Source organism: Gambusia affinis, linkage group LG13 (genome assembly GCF_019740435.1).
Source record: "Gambusia affinis linkage group LG13, SWU_Gaff_1.0, whole genome shotgun sequence".
NCBI lineage: Eukaryota > Metazoa > Chordata > Actinopteri > Cyprinodontiformes > Poeciliidae > Gambusia > Gambusia affinis.
Genome location: NC_057880.1, coordinates 6364948 through 6385013, shown reverse-complemented (window position 1 = coordinate 6385013; position 20066 = coordinate 6364948). Strand labels below are relative to the sequence as shown.

The following is a 20066-nucleotide window of genomic DNA, read 5'->3' as shown; positions in this document are numbered from 1 at the left end:
CTTACTGAGACGTTTCTTTAAATTGTTATTGGCAGATCAAAACGTGACAAACCCCAGACATCAGAAACCAGCCACAAAAATCGGATACATTATTCATACACCAGAAAGTTTTAGGTTTTAATTGATGTTTCAATTTTACCAACAGGTTTCATTTTGGATTGGCCCATTCAGACTGATAGAGAATCTTTTGGAGAAAGCTAAAGATTAGGGTGATGGCAAGGAGGCCTTCCATCGTTTGTTCGGGACTGAAGATGAATCCTCAAAATACAACAGAAAACATGAAGAAAGCTGCTCTGAAATCTTGGGAAATATCTCGTTTCCTACAGGAAACAAACTTTAGTTGAATGAAAATAAATTTAAGTTTCAATCTGTCAGGGGAATACATAACTTTGACTTTAACTGTTTCACAATATTTATTTTTAGTCAAAGGTAGAAAGGCCTGAAGCAGCTGAAGAAGAGCACATAGATTACATCAGTTGTTCAAGTGTGTGTGTGTGTGTGTGTGTGTGTGAGTTTTTACCTTGGCTGCCTGTGGAGAGCAGGCGACATGAACTGTGCTGGGCTTCACCCCGTTTGCTTTAGGCCTCTTGTAAAGGGCAAAGCGGCTTTTACGTCGACCTCTGTCCCCGTTGGGCAGAGAACCATTGTACCTACAAACACACACACACGCAAATGTAAACACACAAAACAACAGGGCGTTTATTGTCTAGGCAGCTGGATAATACGCGGGAACAAGAGTCACAGTGGAAAATGCTTGAGGCATTTCGCCGCACTCACAGGTCCATCCACAAACCGGTGCCTATAGTTTTTATGCATGCATTTTAACAAAAGTACAGAATGTCATTACACACAACAAAGTCCTCCAAATACAAGACCAGGAAGGCTGAGAAAATAAACAGAGAGAGAGTAATTTGGGCTGGTATGTGTCTGAGGAAAGCAGAATAAACAGAGCCGAGTCTCTGGCCCTCAGCTACACCCCGACTCTGCAGTCAGGGAGAGTTTATCACTTATTAACTTCAGGATGAAAACCTTCGGAAACCATTCCTCGTCACCATCTACTCCAGGCTGTTTCTGAATTTCCAAATGTTTTATTGCAAAAAAAAAAAAGTGTTTAACTTAAGTCTGACCAGCATATAACGTCCCGTTCCCCTAAGCAGCAAAGCTTTACAGAAGACGCTGCATGGAGTTTAACACAAACAGAAGAATAAGAGGATCTGTCCTCATTTTGACCCTCATTTCAGATGAACTGCAGGGAGAAGACTCAAAGTACACAAACGCATCAGGACTTTTCACTTCAAACAAGTTATTTTTGAACTCGTGGGAATTATTGAGTAGTTTTCTTCCATGTTTGTTCATTTATTTTCGTTAGTTCTAGTTCTGCAGACTATGATCAGTTTTCATTTACTTCCTGATTTCATGTTACTCTTAGCACCTATGGTTTATTTGATTTAGTTTGTCCTTTGTGTCTTATCTTAACACCTGCGATTCAGCTTCTTGAATTATTTTCTGGCTGTAAGAGGGAAGTGCAAGAAGGCAAACATGAAATGTAAGCTTTGAATATTTGACCTACCGATTACTAGAGTGAGACACATTTTAAACAGTTGCACCTTTAACAATTTGTAACTCATCAAATCTTTTACACTCATAGCACTACCTGCTTCAGGCAAAACACTGTTTTTCTGTCTTGCTTACTTGCAACTTAAATTAGATTTTCTGTATGAATGGTAGTACTGCTGGAACCCAAGATGTGGGGACCCAAAGTGGGTCTTAAATCAATCAACCAGAAATTAATACAAAAATTATTAAGAAATATTATTATAATAGCGGTTGGGGTTCTTTGTGTTATTACACTTGATCATAGTGCTGGACGACAGGACAGAAAAACGTATCACGACGTAAGCACTTAATATCGGTCGATAATAATTATTTATTAGTTTTTTTGTTTTAAATGTGTGAAATGCTGCCAAGCTGTTGAGGCAGCCTTTCTGGTTTTATCCACTGTTTTTTATTTTTAAGAATTCATGAAGCACGGTGGAGAAACATGAAACCGCTGCTGCGCAAGTTATTTAGCAGGTTGTTGCTAGGTAACCATAAGTTACTCAACAGGTTGCCGGTAGAGGCTGGGCGGCTAAAGTCCGCCTACATCCCCCAGAATGCTGTGCAGTTCTGGATTGGAGTTCAGTGAAATTATTGAATATTCTCTCAGACATATTGTTACTAATCACTTGTCTATCGGGATATGAATTGTTATTGCTTTCTTGTCCAACCCTACTTCATCATTTAGACTTATCTGTAGTGCTTGGATTCTTTTTGTGAAGCAGAAGCTAAAAAGATTATGAATCACAAATGTAAGCCAAAACAAATTTAAATAATAGAAATAACTGTGGTCTTCCCAAAAACTTTCTATAAGATGTAGTTTGGGAAAAGAAAGTGAAATCAAAAAGTATTAAGCAGGCATAGAGTGCACTACTTGCATGTGTTAAAATGCTCTCATGCAAGAGTACTTGTCCTATGGGTCTTTGATCAATCAGACCGTCGACTCAACTCCACCCACACATGCTTGGCGTCGGGTCCAGTAAAGGTAGCTCAGGCATGTTGTGAGGACGCCCAGCCTACGGGGCTAAACGTTTCCTCCGCGAGAGCCCAGGCACTAAAACTCAAACAACACCGTGAGGATTTGTGTGTAACCATGGTGAGAGAGAGCAACGTTTGGGAAGAGTTGTCATGGCACGAGCGTAACCATGGGGAAGTTTAGCCCGTATCCATAGAGAGGCCACGGCAGACTTCTTGCAGAGCTCGGAGGGCCGCAGGCGGTTCAAAGGCAGGCTCCTGTGGGAAGCAGAGCTGTGTGTGTACATGTATCCAAGCTTTTTCCCGAAAGTGGGGAGACCAAAGGTTAAGAAATTAGTGCAAGCCTGTGAATGTGAACCTGCAGGCTGTTTGTGCTCATGCAGAAAGAGCTGGAGCTAGGACACTCTTTCCCTGTAACCCCAGAGTAACCAATAATGCTCTGAAAGTCTTTTTCCGTCAAACACGAAGGACATAAAGTCGGCTAATCAACATTAAGCAACTTCTGTAGAGACAATTCCCAAAAGACACACACTGAAAAAAGCAACGATGTTACTCTGAAGCTCTGTGTTCATGTTTCTGTCTAAAATATTATTTGAAGAAGTTAAAGTTTCATGAAAAGCTTCAACTGTCCACATGTATACTTTAAGACACAAGAACTCAAAATATGTCTTGGCTGCAACGCAGAATGCAAAGCAGGATTCATCTGACTCCAACGATTAAAAAGAAAAGACTGGCCTGTCAGCTCATCACTGTGGGCAAAAAAGACTCATAAAACACTCATAACGTACGGATTACATAAGAATCGGACTCAATTTAAGTCTGATTTGAGTTAAAGCGTACCGACACGCAAATATGTTACACAACTGAAAGAAGTCACGTGTCTCTTGGGTCCAGATACCAGAACAGCAGGTTTCTTCCTACCTCTTGATGAGGTGATTGAAAAAGTCGGCCATCTTTTGACTTCCAAACGTGAGTAAATAATGTAAACGATTCACTTAAACGGCAAATAATTTTGTCGCAAAAGCACAGTGATGTACCAGTTTGTCTTTTGATTTTACTAAACCAGCTATGATTGTTGATGGCTGGAGGCAAAAAAGATTAAAAAATGCTGGAGATGTGGCTAATGCAACAATTTGTTTCCACCTCCATCACTTTCATATTTTTCTGCCATTCAAACACGTAATAAAGCAGAGATAATGGACCTTAAGCAAGCCTGTTGCAAATTATCATCCAGTCAAGATCAGCGGGCTTTTATTAAGGATTTATTAGCATGCATGTATGTCATTCAGTTGCTAGGTTGTATAGTAACAGGACACTTTAGCTTCACAGTAGGCTCCTCGTGGGAAGTCCAGTGCTAATTTGAAATGTTTACAGCAACAAATATCTGTGCACCTTTTACAATTCTGCCCTCCATGTCAGTTTCCATTACCCAGAGAGGGTTTATGTTGCAGATGGGACGGGTTAATGGAGCAACCGGTCCTGTTTAGCACAGTAATGGAGCCATTTCCCTGCAGTAGGCCAGCAAATAAAGGTCAGGGTTAAGGGTTCGACTCCTAGGTTTGAACCGTTTAAAGTTTTAAAGAGCAGCTTCACTTTCAGCTGAGGAGGGTGATGTCTCCTGTTGCAGGGCATAAAAAAAAGAGCCCATCTGAACCTTTTTCAAAAAAAAAAAAAAAAAAAAAATCCGGTTGGCCTGACCTAGAATGAAAAACTATGGGCGGAAAAAGCACAGCAAACGGAAAACTGGGGTTCTCCCTTGTAAAGGCATGGAACTATGTGTGCTGCTTAATGTGTTTTTTCCACTGGGGAAAATTTCCACGGTCAGCTCTCCCTGACAATGCTGCTCCGGCACAGCCCAGAACAACACACCGTGACTCGGCTGTGTGAGGCGGTATGGGGGGAGGACCTCCCGGCGCTGATCCGTGGCATACAGGGAGGATGGCTGGAATATCTGTATGAGCATTACAGACTGTGGAAGTCCGTCCCGCTCGGTTTGGGTAAGCTGAAGAAGCAGGGTGGAGTGGAGTGGTTTTGTTATATTTTGGGGGCTTTTGTTCCCCCCCCCCTCAGTTTGATTAAGGAAAACAAACATCTGACGAAATGAAATGTTCTGGTCAGACACTGCGGTCAGCCAAATGTTATCTCATCTAGCAACGGGCTTCGTTTCCTTCTGCAAAAATAACTGTTCTGTTCTGGAGCAGGACAGAAATTTCTCCAGTGTGTGCGCGTCTGCGTGGGTGTGTCTGCGTGTGTGTGTGTGTGTGTGTGTGTGTTTGTTCCACTGTGGAAACAGGTTCCAGTTTGATTCCTTGATAACCATCCAATGCTAAAGAATCTAATTCTGCTAACTTTGTGGAAAATATGAACATGTCCAGAGGTTCTCAACACTGAACACACTTAAATGGTACTGAAGTTATGTTCGCCCTTCTCCATTGTTCTGTCATTTTGTCTGAGCCGTCCTTGTGCTACAGTGTAAACAAAGGAACAATGCAAAGGCATGTCTAATTGTTGAGACTGAGTCTGTATCGGAGTAACTCAGGCAGACTACCAGAGCGAAGAAACATAAATAAAGCTAACATTTCCACTTCTAGTCGCTTGTTTGCTGCTTTCATTTTCCACCATTGCTACAGGCAAATAGGGTAACTCTGCAACCAAAACCAATAAAAAACATGTTTCTTATAGATACTGGTCAGGTTTTTACTCGAATCCTGGTTGCCAGATTAACTTCTCTTTACCTTTAATATGATCATTTTCACTCCTATTAGTCTGGGAGTAACAGGACTGCAAAATTTGTAACATTTTCAGCTGCTGCAGTTCGATTTCACGCTGCACTAAGTCAAACACTCCAAACCTGTTCCCCCTCCTCGCCTGTGGGGGCGCTGTACGAAGAAACGCTGAAGGAAACGACACAAAAACCACGAGAGATCGCCAGCACAAAATTCACACACTTGTTTTGTTGTTTCTGTGGTCATGCAGAGCATTACCCAGAATGCCCTGCACGAGAATGTCTCAAAGACAAAACTAACTTACGAGTAACTTTACAGCAAGGTGCTGGAGATTGTTTTAAATCAATAATTCCTTATTATTGATTAAAAAACTAAATAAGAAAAAAATAATCTGCCAATAGGAGAAGATAGTTTTTTTAAAAACAAGACCCTATATCTTGTTGAAAAGTTAGTTTTGTCTTGTTTCAAGTGTACTTGGACTAGAAATTAGACCAAAAATACTTGATAAGATTTTGTATTTTTGAGGAGTACATCCTAAGTCTGGCCTCCTCGTTTCTTCCTGTACCTCAGTAACAGAAATAAAGCATAAAAAAGGGCTTGCAGCTCTAGAAAAATTATGCTTGCCCCCCCCCGAAAAAAACAAAACAAAAACAGAAACAGCATGAAAACATACATGCAGATATTTATATGTTGTAGGACTGAAATATTCCCCATATGTACAGAATTATAACAAACAGAAATACACGTTTTCTCTAACATCAGGTTGGATTGTTTACATTTTCACACCTCATGATTAAAACGACTGTAATAGAATCGGGGTGTGAAACTTTTTGAGCGTCCGAAAGTTTTCGCCTACCCGAGCACAATGAGCTCCCCGTACTTCACTGGCACTTTGGTGGACGAGGTGGTGGAGATGTTTTCCTGCTCCGGGGAATACATCGGGCCCTGCTGACTGAGGCTTGCAGGGGGGGGGAGGTCGGACGGGATCCAACAGGGTGAGGCGGGACGGGGTGAGGAGGAAAAGAAGGCGACGCCGATCGAGGGGTGAGGAGGAGATGGAGAAGGGGAGAGGGGTCAGCTGATCCTCAGCTCCAGCCTCTCATGCTCCATGTGTTCGTGCGTCGCAGCGCCGCCTGTCCTGCCCTGCAGGAAGAGACAGAGGAAACGCACGCATAAAGCTCTGCTCGCTTTATTTACACTGACACCAGAGGAAGAAACATGAACCATCTGGATTCCAAGTATTACAAAGTTTTAAAATGTAGAGTAGCGTTAGCAATTTCACCAGCCTTAAAAAAAAAATAAAAAATCAGATTTTTACTCTACAGAAAGTGGATTTATTGGCTCTACACATGTTCATTATGTAGTTGAACCGTTGCACCGCTTTTCTGCAAATTTTGGCAAAAATATTTCACGAACAAATACATCGTTTTATATTTTATCACTAATTAAATTCATTTAACTGGCTGCTACTACTCCATTACAATGTTAAAACCCCAACATAAAATACAAGGTTTTGCAGATTTAATAAAACATGCAGGGCCAGTCCAAGGTTGAATGAGGCCCAGGGCAGAATGAGATACTTGGACCAACCTGGCAACACGACGCCACATTTAAACAATTAGAGAACAACAAGATTTATTGCAGTTTTTGACAATATGTTGATATATGTTGCAGCCCTCATATGTAGAAAAAATTTTACACATTTCACTGAAGAAAATTGTACCTACAAAACCTTTTTGACGCTCCGAGTTAGAAAAACAACTCAAATGTTTTTTTATTTTTTTATTTAAGAACTACAGTCAGTTATTGATGCTGTTTTTGAGTTATCCTCTGAAGTAAGCATCTGCGTATGACTTCCTGAAAGGAAGGAGAAACGAGGGCATGAGAAACAGAAGGCACTGGACTTCCTGCGGCGGCTTTCTGAAGCAGATCAACACGGGTTTGAGTCTAACTCATGACCTTTTTGTAACATCTCCTTTTTTCTCCCCACCACTCACCAGACGGCAAAACAGAGAGACGGATTTATCGTACAATTAATCTTACATCATGACTTCACTTCCAGGCAGCCTGCGCCAGGCGAAGCCGTGCATTTCTCCTACAATTCCCAGAGTGCCCATCTGCTGGGAGTTTCCACCACCACAAATGCACACGGTGTGGGACGTAAAGTGTTTTTTTTTTTTTGATGAGTGAGGATGGGTGGGAGCAGGAAGAGTGAAGAAGAGTGGGAGGCATTCAAGAATGTAAATGCATCCAGCATCTGAAGTCCAGATCGTTCTGGAAGGACTAATTATTTGAGTGCTTTACATGCACTACAAACCACAATAAATTGTGCTTTTCAGTGGGAACCATTATGTGAACCCAACATGCACTAAGGTTTTATCAGCACCAGCTGTCCTGCCCTGACACATGCTATTGTTAAACATTACTGTCTGAAGATAGAAAAACTGTTTTCTCCATACAGGTTTATTGACGAACACAGTTTAAGAACATTATTGTTATTCCAGTTCAATCAAAATCAAAAAATTATTATTTCGAAATCCTGCTTTTGAACTTTATAGAATGCAGAAAAATAGACTTTTCCAGCCAATACACGCATTCAAATACGGCTAAATAATTAATGATAAATAAAAGTTGTAAATAGTAAATGTAGGTCAATGTAGATGATTTATTAAATCAGTTTTTATTTGAAAATGCAAAAATGAATTTTTGTGTCCAAGATTTTCATACTCTATATTTAATGCTGAAGGGCTTTAAATATTACATTATGTTAATTGTTATTACATTATGTTAATGAGTGCACATGGAATTGTATGGAATAAATATTATTGAAGGTATCACGGTTATTCGATCCAAAATAATTAGGGATACTTGTTGCATTTCATGGAAAAAAATAAAACCCAACGGTTGCATCACTGTCTTTTCTAAATGCCAAGCTAATCTGCTATGTTTATATTAGTTTAGATTTGTTTGTATTTCAAACATTTATTTTTCTAAATGAAAACAGCTTTTGCCAAATTCTCCTGAATCACAGCAACATATATTTTACAAACTGTGGCATTTTCATGCTACGAACCAAAATTTGTGACTTTAACCAATTCTTTTGTTGTCGTGGCTCCAAATTTGTGCCGACATTGATGATTTTCAGCTCCCAAATTTGTTTTCGCACTTGCTTCGTTCTTTACAGTAGCTCTGTAAATTGACTTTTAAAAATTATTATTATTCACAAATCCCACAAGAGGCATAGAAAAAATTAAAATGCACATTAAAATCTTTGCTAAACTGTCCAACAAAGCGTGAAAAACCCAAACTGAGTAGAAAAAGCCACGAAACAGCATCAATTGACTTGCCTTCAATTTTGTTGTTGTTTTAGAACAAGAAAAATGAGAGAAAGTGTGCGTGTAACACACTAGTTACTAATATATACACCATAAAACCCCACCAGAAAAAAAAACAAAAAACAAAGCACTGGTTTAAAGGGGACATTTAGAAAGTGTTCAGCGGTTCACTTTCAGAGCGTCAGCACTTTGTGCTGTGAACCTGCAACGTTCCCACACTCACACAGGAAGCAACATCGTGTTGCCATTAGCGACTGCTCTGTTGTTTGGTGGACCAATCTCAGGAGAGAAGTTTCACTTGATCTCGTGCTGCTAAAATGGCTCTGATTGCAAACTGTCTGAAGGAGGCAACGTATTACACATTTTCACTCAGAAAAGGTTCGATCACAAAATCCAGAGGGCAGAGACACTAAATGAAAGCTACATTTTCCATTTCAAGACTGTTAGTGCTAAAGGCTCGATAGAGGACTTTTTTATGTGTAAATACAAACGTTTCACGTTGAGTTTCCTTGCTAGTAGAAATCCTACTGATGTCCTGCTGAAGGCTCTGTGGATAAAGATCTGAACAAAACATTATCATGACAGAAAGAAGAAAGAAGAAACTCCACATATGATTTCAACGATACATATCGCTTTACGACCTGAAGATGACAAGATGTGGAAATGAAACGTAAATCTTTACGCAAATGTTATTTCTTAATTTTATGTTTTTAAGAAAACTGCGAAAACTTTTTTTAAAGATATGGTCAACATGCTTCTCTAGTTCTGCAGTGGCTTTAATGTCAAAAACATATGAAAATTATTGTTGCTTTCATACGTTGAATAGAGTTTTCACTCATTTCTATTCAATGTTTGTTTTCAAGATTTGATTGCTAAATTAGTTGATCGTTTCAATAATTGATTCATCGCGATTAATTGTTTCTGCTCTTGTGTCAAGCCAGAAACACTGGTCCTATAGTGAGTGATGTACAAATTCATACCATTAATGAATTCATACTTTATTTGTCCTCTGATTCCAACTCCACCTGTTTTGTTGCTGGACAAATCAATCAAAATTTTCTCTTCCTGTTAAACAGGAAGTTGTTGCTTTTCCTGCTTACTAAATAAGAAAGATGAATGATCGTGTTTTTCAGCTGCCATAATAACCTGATTTTGACTGCACTGCGTTATGACCACGCTAAAATTGTAAAGCATGTAGTTGAGTTTAAATCAGTTTAATAAATGACTGAATTGAACTGATGTTTCTGCATATAAATTGCAATTCTTTTGCAGATCATGAATTGAGCTATTTACATACACTGAATCGACTCGAATTGATGAAAGGAAGCCATTTCTCTCTCTCTCGCCCTCTCTGTGTGTCATCGATGACAATCCGGTGACATTTGAACGTTAGTTTGAAATCAGTGCAGACGTAAAGCTTGCACTCCTTTACAAACTGTCTCCCAGTCTCACCGCAGCTCCTGGGAAGCGGTAAGACAAGAGTTTTAACGCTCCCTTCACTTCTGATTTATTTTTAAAACCCGCATTTGACAAAGGTGCGACGAGCCGTTCTCCTCTCAGAGCAAGAGTGGAGGTGAAACAATTAGCAGCAAGGCGGAGATAACGCCGTTGTTTCACACATTCAAATTGTAACCAGCTCTTCCGCAGCAGCAGCAGCAGCAGCAGCAGCGTCTTAACAAGCTTGATTTCAGCAGATGGTTGGGGGAGGGTGGAAACACCTGAAACTGCTTCCCTGGAGAAAAACGGGTTAATCCCACAAAACTCCAACAAAGTTATCAGAGGGTCCGCACAAACAAAGCGAACTCTGCCTCGTGTGTGCATGAGTATGTAGGGGTCTGAATAAAGCTACTGGCTGGACTTGCCAGGAATTGAACGCTTGAGTATAGATCCAGACAGGGTGGGGCAAAAGATTAATAAACCCGGCTGATGAGAGTCCTGTAGCAAGAGTTTAGTCTACGTTTTTGTTCAGGACGACGGGCTTTTTCCTTTGGGTTGTCAATTTTGAGGAAACGGTAAAAAAAAAACACAACAAATCTCTACCGTTTTACATTTTGCAGCCATTTCTGCACACTGTTTTTTTTTTTTTTTATGGAGGAGGGGAAATGCAGAGAATCTCATTGGAGGCCCCACAACAGCAGGCTGCATTGATGAGCTTAATGTCAATGAACGTATGCACAATACTAATAAGAGAGTGGAAAGCACTGTAAAGGTCAGGAGAACAATGCCTCCAGCAGAACATTTGGTGCGCTGCCCATTTCCTAAAGGTATTCTTTAGAAGACGTGGAGGACAAAAATAGCTGCGTCCTGAACATCTCTGGAACGTTTCAGGATAAGATGAGCTCCGTTTCTCCTGCTCCAGGGACTGAGGATGAAAAACAGCCTGTTGGCTAAATCTGGTGCATTTGCACCCTGTAAAATACCCCAAATCTATTCTCGTTCACCTCTTTCCAACTCTTAAACACACAATGACCAAATAAATCAAAAGGAGAAAATCTTTAGATTTCTATCAAATGCAAAATGAATTTCTGGGCAGTTTTTATTTTTAGATTCATGAAGACTGAAAATAACAACGTAAAACCTTCAGAGAGAAATTAGCTGGCATGGATCGATGTCCAAGCCAAAAGGGATTCCCAAAGCTAACAAACATTTGGACCAAGACTGAAGCTAAGAGTTTACTGAGAGTGTTTTTGTAAAGAAACTACAATACAAAAAATCATTGCTGAAACGATTAATCAAATTAATCGTGAATAATCGCTGTCTTTTTTTTTTAATAATCGTCCACTAATTTACTAATTTAGTAACTGGAGTCTAGTCTCAATAAATGCCATGTAGTGAAAAAAACAACAAATTCAGAGCACTATTATAAAACTACACAAACCACATATAAATTTCTCTGTAAAAGTGTTTTAGCCAAAACAAAATTAAGTGTATCAGTTCTGGTGCCATCTGGTTTACTAAAGGAATGCTACAGTACTGCATTTTAGGCAATAAAATGTTTATTTTCTTACTTCCAAAAAGGAACTGAATTACTTGTTTATTTGCATTTTTTTTGTATTTTGGACTGAGTGGTTAAATGACAAATTTGTAGAATGTGCCAATTTTTTTAAGCCAATAATTGATTAATTGCCAGAATAATCGATTAATCAATTACTAAAATAACTGTAATAAAAATGTCATTCCGATTATAAAAATAAGTAATATTTTTTAATAACCTACAACACAGGATTAAAGGAATCTAAAGAAATTGCATTTTGGGAAAAAACACAACTTTTACTTTTTACAGCTATTGTCTGCTATTCACTCGTGTTGAGCATGTGTGTGTGTGCGTGTGTGTGTGTGTGTGTGTGTGTGCAGTTTCTGAAGAGTGTGTCTGCACAGCTCTGCATGACACTAAAGCCCGGCATGGCCGCTTGCCAACTGCTGCTAAGCTACAGAGACACACAGCGCTGCAACAATCGAGCCGGGGAGCTCAGAGAGAGGCTGAGTTTGCAGGCTGAGGTCACAGACTGTAGCAGCAAGCTGCTGACGGCACACAGAGCGACCTCATAAATCTCAACGCAGCCCAGCACAGGTGACACCTGCCACTCCAGCAAAGAGAGAGAGAGAGAGAGAGAGAGCTCGACACCTGACAAACCCACGGCACCTAATGCAAACGGCATGAGGAAACCCCTTGATTCATGCTGGTGAGGAAGCAGCAGCTGCGCCTCTGTTTACCGCATCGCCAAGCCAACCTGCAAACATGACTGACTATGGCCTGTTTTAGTGCATAAAAACAAACACCGCACTCAAACACTACGTCCAGTTTTTGTCTCGTTTACGACGACTGAAATTCTGCGCAGCGTTTTCTCTCATGTTGATTTATGTGTTGAAACGGGACAAAGTGAGTTCAGAGAGGACACGGCTCACCGGCTTCACCCAACTTAAGCTGATTCTGCTTTCTCTAAGAGCGATGGCTGACAGCTTGCAAAATGTTTCATTTAGCCTTCGACTCACCGAAGATCTATCATTAAAGTTTTATGTCAAGGTGTCTGATATGATGTGAAGTCAAATTTATTTATTTATGTTTTACGTAGAGCATTTTCATAACAACTAAAGGTAAGATAGTTATTTGATTGTGCTATAAAATGTCTGGAAAAATACATAATGCCCCTTTAAACAACATTTAGTTACTTTACGCCGGCTTTAATAAACTTACCGAAACTCTGCCAAAGATACTTGACTAGAAAACAAAGCCCAGCAAAAACCTTTCACATCAACAACTTCACAACTTTGTTTGCAGCCAAATTTTTTCCCCAGAATAATTACAGAATTTCCCGCATAGCACATGATCGTCCACTAAAACATGAGGATGGAGCAAACTTTGGAGAAAGAAACACACTCTGGTGTGTGGTGAGTATTATCACACTCTCAAGTTATAGGACCTGAGAGTGTGACAATAAAAACAGAAAGACCCCAAACCTGTTGAACTACACGCTAAACAAAACACAAAAAGAATATTTGACAAAAATTAAAAAAAATATTTCAACATGCAGATACCAAAAATGATTCATTTTAATCATGTTTGAAAGAAACAGCCATCAGCAAACAAGGGCAAGAGCAACAGCTGGAGGACAAAGAGTCCAGAGACTCCAACGTGATTGTTGTCTTCATTACTGGAAAGCGGTAAGAGTATCCTCGTGTTAAAGTGGGTCAGAAAATCAATAAATAATTACGGATTCTAGGAAAAAGCTCAGGGGTGATGATGTGAGTCCGGCCTTCTGTACATGCAGAGTAGGACAAAAACGGACCCGCTGCTCTGCAAACACTGCAAAACAAAGGATGTGATCTCTACATATAGAGACGGTTTTGATCTGCTTTCTTCAAGCTTTAAAGTTATTTTTTGTGCATATTCTACAGGACATTAAAAAGGATGAAGGCTGGATTTTAGCCCAAGATTGGATCAGACATCTCGCCACGTGGCTTCATCGACATTTTTTAACAACCCGCTTTCCATAAACAAACGACTGAACTTGATCAATGGCAGTAAAAGTATGTCCAGGTGTCTCCTGAACATCTGTAGAAACATGATGGTGACGAATTCACTTGCACACCAACCCTGTTTTAATCTGCTTTAATCAACCTGCAGTCGGTTTGCCTAGAGAGTCTGGTTCGTTTGGAAACTAATGTGAACTCTGGTCCTCCTAGAAAAACAGGTCTCAGTTCGGCTGAGGTGAACTCTGGTGCTGTGATGCAAGCAGATCAAGAGAGCGCCAAAAGCAGGACATGGACTACAGGCATTCTGGGTAAATATAAGCAAAACAAACACTAGCTGATTAGCGTTATGGGGAGAAATGGCTGGTGGGCTTTTACCACAGTAAAAGAGAAATCCTACAACCACTAAAATCTGATGTTACTCCATTTTTGTGTCTTCTTCAGAGGTTTTCGTGTTGTTTTCTTCAGCGATTCTTGCTGCAGCGCCACTGCAGCCGAGGAGGGGTAACAGGTTTTTCAATAGTTTGGTCCGCGCCAGCTGCAAATGTCACTAATGTTGTGATTTTGGTTCCCAGTCGAACCGAGAAGTGTGACAACAACCCGAACAACGTCACTCAAAGAGTTAATGAAGTTTTGCAAGCTGAGGTGAAATTTGGCATTATTTAGCACAATCTAAGCTGAGGGCGGATGACGGTTGTGTAAAACAGAAACCTGAAGGAGGAAAAAACAAGCTCCTCTCCAGACCTGCGGCTGCTGTGATCTCTGTCAGCAGAGCCCCTTTATGAATAAGACTCAGCAGATATCTAATCATCCCGGTATTGCTGGCTTTCACCACATCCTCAAAACACTGCGGCTTTAAGGCATCTCGCACCTTTCATGTCACCGGCGCCGAGTCGCTCTGAAGCTCCCTGGCTGCCTCGCGCCGAGCCGCAGAAATCTCTTCAAACGCTCGCGGCAGCCGCTTTCCAAAACACAGAAAGTCTACCTCGTCCCTCCTCTGCACTCTTTTCATGTCCGCGTCCCATGACTGCAGGTTTTGTTCCAGCTATTAAGACCCATTGACAAGAAGAGAGGGGTTTTTATTTTAGGTTGTTTTTTGGTTTTTTTGGTTGCTTTTTTGCTACACAAACTCAAGTTGAGCACGTCATATTCCCAGGCCTCCTCCCCTCACGCCACTTCCTCCGCTTCCCACAACTCTCCTTAAGGAGCCAAGGGACAGTACAGGACGGGAAACTGGACTCTACAGAGTGGTTCTGATTATGGATCTGCAAACAGTTTACCTGGACGTTCGTGTGTCTGTGGAAGCAAACGTGTTTCGCTGACGTGAATCTGGGCGAGCTGAACACAATCGCAGCACAAAGCGTAATGGAAAAACAGGGAGCGATGGATGGAAACAGAGGACGGCGCGGCCCATTCCTGTTAAAGATATTTCTAATCAGACTTTCACAGCTACACACAGTCTTCTCTGACCCGACTATTAACATTTGTCCGGACACCGGAGCTCTACGAGTTTAGGCGAAACCTCTAAATTCAGACTGGGAAAGCAGATGTAAGCGTGTGTCAAAACCAGGTCTGACAGCATGGAAATCAAGGTTTTAGCGTGACTCAACATGTCTACAGTCCTCTTACAGAAGTTTGGATTTATTGTTTTGACAGCTGTTTTAGGGAATAATAAATAAATCTTTCAGGAATTATCTCATGGCAGTTCTGCCAGGTTCTGGTAGTAAAAACGTCTCACCTCGTCAGCGTTTGGGTTAATATTAAAATACACAAATGAATCAAACTGGCTTATTTTTCTTTTCTGTCCCACTAACAGATTTATGACACAACAGATGAGGTATTGTGATCGAGAAATCGCTTTTACAGCTCTCCATCACGGGCGTGATGCTTTCTGTCTGCTGTTAGTTTAAAACCCGTTTTCACTGGGAAGGTAAAAACATTACGTTTAGGATTGTTATATCTAGAAAAATGTGCGGATGAGAAGGCAAACCTTGCAATCAAAATGTCCTTTTTGCTCGTAAACTAAATACAATTTGTCTGGAGTCGTAAAACATACATGAGTCAATATGAACTGCATTCATTTAGGTCTAAAAACTAAAACAGAGTTTTATAAGAGGCTTATTTCACATTTATGAAAAGCAAAGTATATGTGTTGTCTTTATATATTAAAGGAAGTTATTAGGAGTTATTTTAATACTACATTTTATTTTGACGACTGATTCTCATCACTTACGACAGACTGTAAGTCTTAATCAAACCAGTATTACCCAGAGCGATCTCCTGATAGGATTATGATCCGTTAGTCACTAAACCACATTTTGTGAGCTGACATCTACTTAGTACTGGTTGTCCACAGCGTTTCTTTTCACGGACGAACAATTACAAAAAGAACAAAAACCGCAAAAGTATGAAATGGCCAAGAAGGTTTTCTTGAAATGAAATGTCAGAAACGCACAAAAAGGACATAAAGAAAATAACATTAGGTAAGTAGAATAAAAAAATAATTGTAAGGATTCCCAAGATGTGTAGGAAACATCATAACTGTAAAAATCGACAGCTCCCTTTTGCTAAAAGCTCTTATTTCAACTCTTTAACTCCACTTGTTATGAGTTTTTATTAATACAGAGTGCGAGTTCATGAGTTTTCCCATTTTTAGCCAACAGTTGTAAACTGTCCTGTTTTTAAGCATGTCAAAGTTGATTTAACTCAGGTCTAAAAGTTGACTTTACTCCAAGTTTTAAGGCAACCTTTGAACTTTTGCCTCTACAGCAAGTCAAAGGACTTAAAGTTCGTTACAGTGTACACATTCAGAGGCCGTACCGATCATAAAAAGGTCCAATGTAACGTAAAGGAGCAACTCAGCTTCTCCACAGAACCACCCGCTGCTACGAATCCAGCAGACCTCACCTCTAACAAAAGCTCCCTTTTTCAAACTCCCAATCCACTTGAACCATGACTGAGGCTGCTTAGTGCAGGGAAAAGGCCATGTGCTTCACCTCACAACACCAAGAAACAAAAAAAAGTAATAAAGCATCACTGGAACGGTACAATCACTTTCTCTTTTTTTTAATTGAGTAATTAAAAAAAAATTCCAGTGACAGAGAGCGATCTCTCTGTACCATAATATTATAAGCACAGCACCAAAAGATTTAAAATAAAATCTAGTGTGTATTATAAACCTGGTGGGCCACCAGGCTTTACTTGCTCCTAGCTTATTGTTTATTTATTCAAGTCTTTTTAAAATGTTTTATTTTTTTAAGATTTTATAGTTGGTGTTCAGGTATTAATCTTGCAATCTTTCAACAACACATAATTATCAAGTGATATTTTCAAATTTCCTGTCAACTTTAAACATTTTTTTAACTCAAAAACCAAGCAGGCTCCTGGATGGATGACTACACCCTGGCACACAACCACCGGACTTAGCAAGTTTTCTAAACATAAGATGCACCGATGAGAAAATCTGGGCCGATATCAACATCACACCGTGGTTAAACTTCCCACAATCCTTTGATGCATCACTATCACAAGCAAATACTAAATGACCAACTTCCTCTACTCCCCCTGAAACAAATGGCAGTAAAATGGAAATAAATATCCGTGGTTGATATCAACCCAATTTCCATTATTGGACCTATTCAGATATATTAAAAAATGACTCATTTTGGGTGATGCCGATGCCATTTATGATACTTATCCCTGTTTGACATAGTTTGAGAAAGAAATCAGACCAAAATCAGTAGGTCAGAACTTTACAAAATAAATAATTGGAGCCAACCTCAGAAATAGAAATTGGTTCATTAAAATAGAAATTTCGGTGGTTTATTAATTTGTCAACGTTTTACTGACGTCGACATCATCAGTCTGTCGTATTGTCATCAAAAAACCCCAAAAAAACATTTAAGTTTGGATCTAACTTCTCCTATTTCCACGCTTTGCAGATGCAATAATGTTTAGCTTAAATTAGTGAGAGGATATATCGATAAAAAGGTTTGTAAACTACTACAAAGAGACCAAAGGATCCCAACTTCAATGGTGGTGTCGCCATCTATAATTAGCTTAAAATACCTCCAATTAAAAGGGATTTCAGAGGAGAGGAGCTCCATGTGACGCTACCCGGTCCTACGTCAACACTGCGGTTCGAAACCCTCAACTTCCTGCGTCAAGCAGCGGCTGCGTGGTGGGAAAGCCACCAGGTCTGCAGCTCATCAGAGAGAAACCTCTAAATGGCCGTCTCACGCGTGTGATTGTCACATTTGGAAGCCAGATCTGAGTGTGACGCCTTTCAATTCGCGGCTGGGTTATAGCGGCTGCCTTCAGGAGCAGAGCTGGAGTCATGCTCACTGACGGTGTGTTGGATTTTCAAAGATTCACATTCACCTCTTATGCTCCCAAAATGAACCAGTTAGTTTCCCAAACTAACTGGTGATTAGAGGTTTAATTTTAATTGGAGGGCGGGGGGCAAGAAAAACAAACCTGTATCAGATTAGATTACTTTTATTGCCACTGGAAAAGGACATAAAAAGGACTTGGAATCAGACAAACGTGGAACAGAAAGCTTCCTACAATTTCTTGGAAAGGTTTTCCGAGTGGCCTTAAAGACAGAGAATTATGCTGAAGGCCTAGACTGTCGACCACATGCTCATGCTCGGTGCATGTTTAATCTTAACAACACTCAAGCGCAAACCCTACAATTTACGGTTGAGTGTTTTTTTTGTTTTGGTTGTTTTGATCCATTTCAGAGTGGGAAGCAGTAAACACGCTGAACCAAAAACGAGAATTTCAGGCAGAAACGCCTGAGTGAAGGATGTGTGTTGATGGATGGGCCTGGTGTCAGTGGGTCGGGTTGCAGGACCGGGTCAGAGGAGAGGGATTGGTTTACACATGTTGAAGATAGGACTCCTGATGCCTCGGAAACTGATCCGTGTGGTGGATCTGGCAAAACCCAATGCCAGATCCTCTTTCCCATTTTTTTAATTTTTTTTTTTTTACCTTCCCATTTTGTCTCCTTCTTGATTTAACTGATCCAATCAATGACTTCGATTTCCCCTGCGACACAGAAATAGGATGAGCGTCTCTGGCTGTTGTCAAGATACCAGAGTTGTTTTTAGCCTTTTTCAAATTATTATTACTATTTATGTGAACTTTCTATGTTGCTTTTTATGCTGCCATTCCAAGGGCCTTAAGTGGAAGATTACAAAACTTTTAGAACAAGATGGTCAGAGACGGAAACTGAGAAATCCCACCACCAATCATCATTCAATAAACCTGTTTAAGTTAAGTAAAAGTCAGATCCATATTTTCAGTAAATATTGTCTACCCACAACTCCTCAAGTGGCATAGTTTGGTCAAAAATATTGTCTTTTATTGAGCTCCTTTTGCTATCCAATTAATCAAACAAAGTCAATAGAGTTTGATGAATCGATTAATCAGCAGAATATTTGATTGCTAAAATAATCATTGCAGCCCAACATCAAGTTTTAACCTAAAAAGCAAGTATTCCTTCTGCTACTACAAGGTACACAAACAACTAGCAGTACTTCTATTTATACTTTTATTTGATTTTTATGAAACTCAAAAAGTATATCAGTCGTATTTTATTTATTTTTTTTGATTAGTTGTGCTGTCTGTGTTCTGTTAGCCAGACCTGCTTCTCGTAGCTCATCAACTGTATTTAAAACAAATTTACTAATTCGGTTCCTATTTTCTGCTTATAGGAATAATGTATTTCCAAACAGATTAATGTGAGTACCTTATCAGTAAGGGAAGGCGTCGTGGCCATCAGAACAGTCATTTTAAAACCTTGGTGAAGCCAATGCCTTTTTCACTCCTGTTTTATCTTAGCATGGGTTTCCAGACAGAATTGATCAGATTTACTAAAATTATTTTTTTCACATATTGCAGACTTGCTGTTTCTTCAACACTAAATGTGTGAGGACACTATTTTTAATGAGCGACTGTGTTGAAGTGTTTGCCACACTAGTAATTCACTCTGACAGAAAAAAAGGTAAATGTGGACAGAAACTCAAAGCAAGACACACAGTATCATTTTTTTGTAGTATGGACATATTTAACCTTTCCTTTCTCTTTTCACACATATTACCTAAAAAATGATAATGACAGTAGTAAATGAGGATTAAATAATAACAATCATCTTTCAGCTTTTACCAGTGTGGTTATCTGGCAACCTGAACACGTCAAATCTGAATCTGGCAAGCATCTTGCATTAATTCTTCATCCTGCTCACACTTTCTTCTTCTGGTGTGAATTGGACCTCAGAAGCAAGGCTGCAACACCTCCTACATTTTTAAAATCTAATTTTCTTCATCTTTGCATGTAGAGATGTTTTATGGGTTCGGCTGTCTTTTAATAGCGACTGTCTTAAATCCAAAAAGACGCGATCAGAATAATTTTCCCTCCTACATCGGATCTCCCGTCTTAAAAGAAAGCTGGTGCAATAAAA

At 39.9% G+C, this 20066-nt stretch overlaps 1 protein-coding gene across 1 annotated transcript in view; it reads right to left on the bottom strand.

The window, feature by feature from the left end:
• The window catches only part of peli1b (pellino E3 ubiquitin protein ligase 1b), a 41270-nt gene that overhangs the window by 9375 nt on the left and 11829 nt on the right, over positions 1–20066 (bottom strand). Inside the window, exons 2-3 of the mRNA XM_044136427.1 lie at positions 6154–6440; positions 521–650 (exon numbers count right to left, since the gene is read on the bottom strand). Of these exons, the coding sequence (XP_043992362.1) occupies positions 521–650; positions 6154–6236 (213 nt within the window). The 5' untranslated portion in view covers positions 6237–6440. The remainder of the gene's footprint in view (positions 1–520; positions 651–6153; positions 6441–20066) is intronic.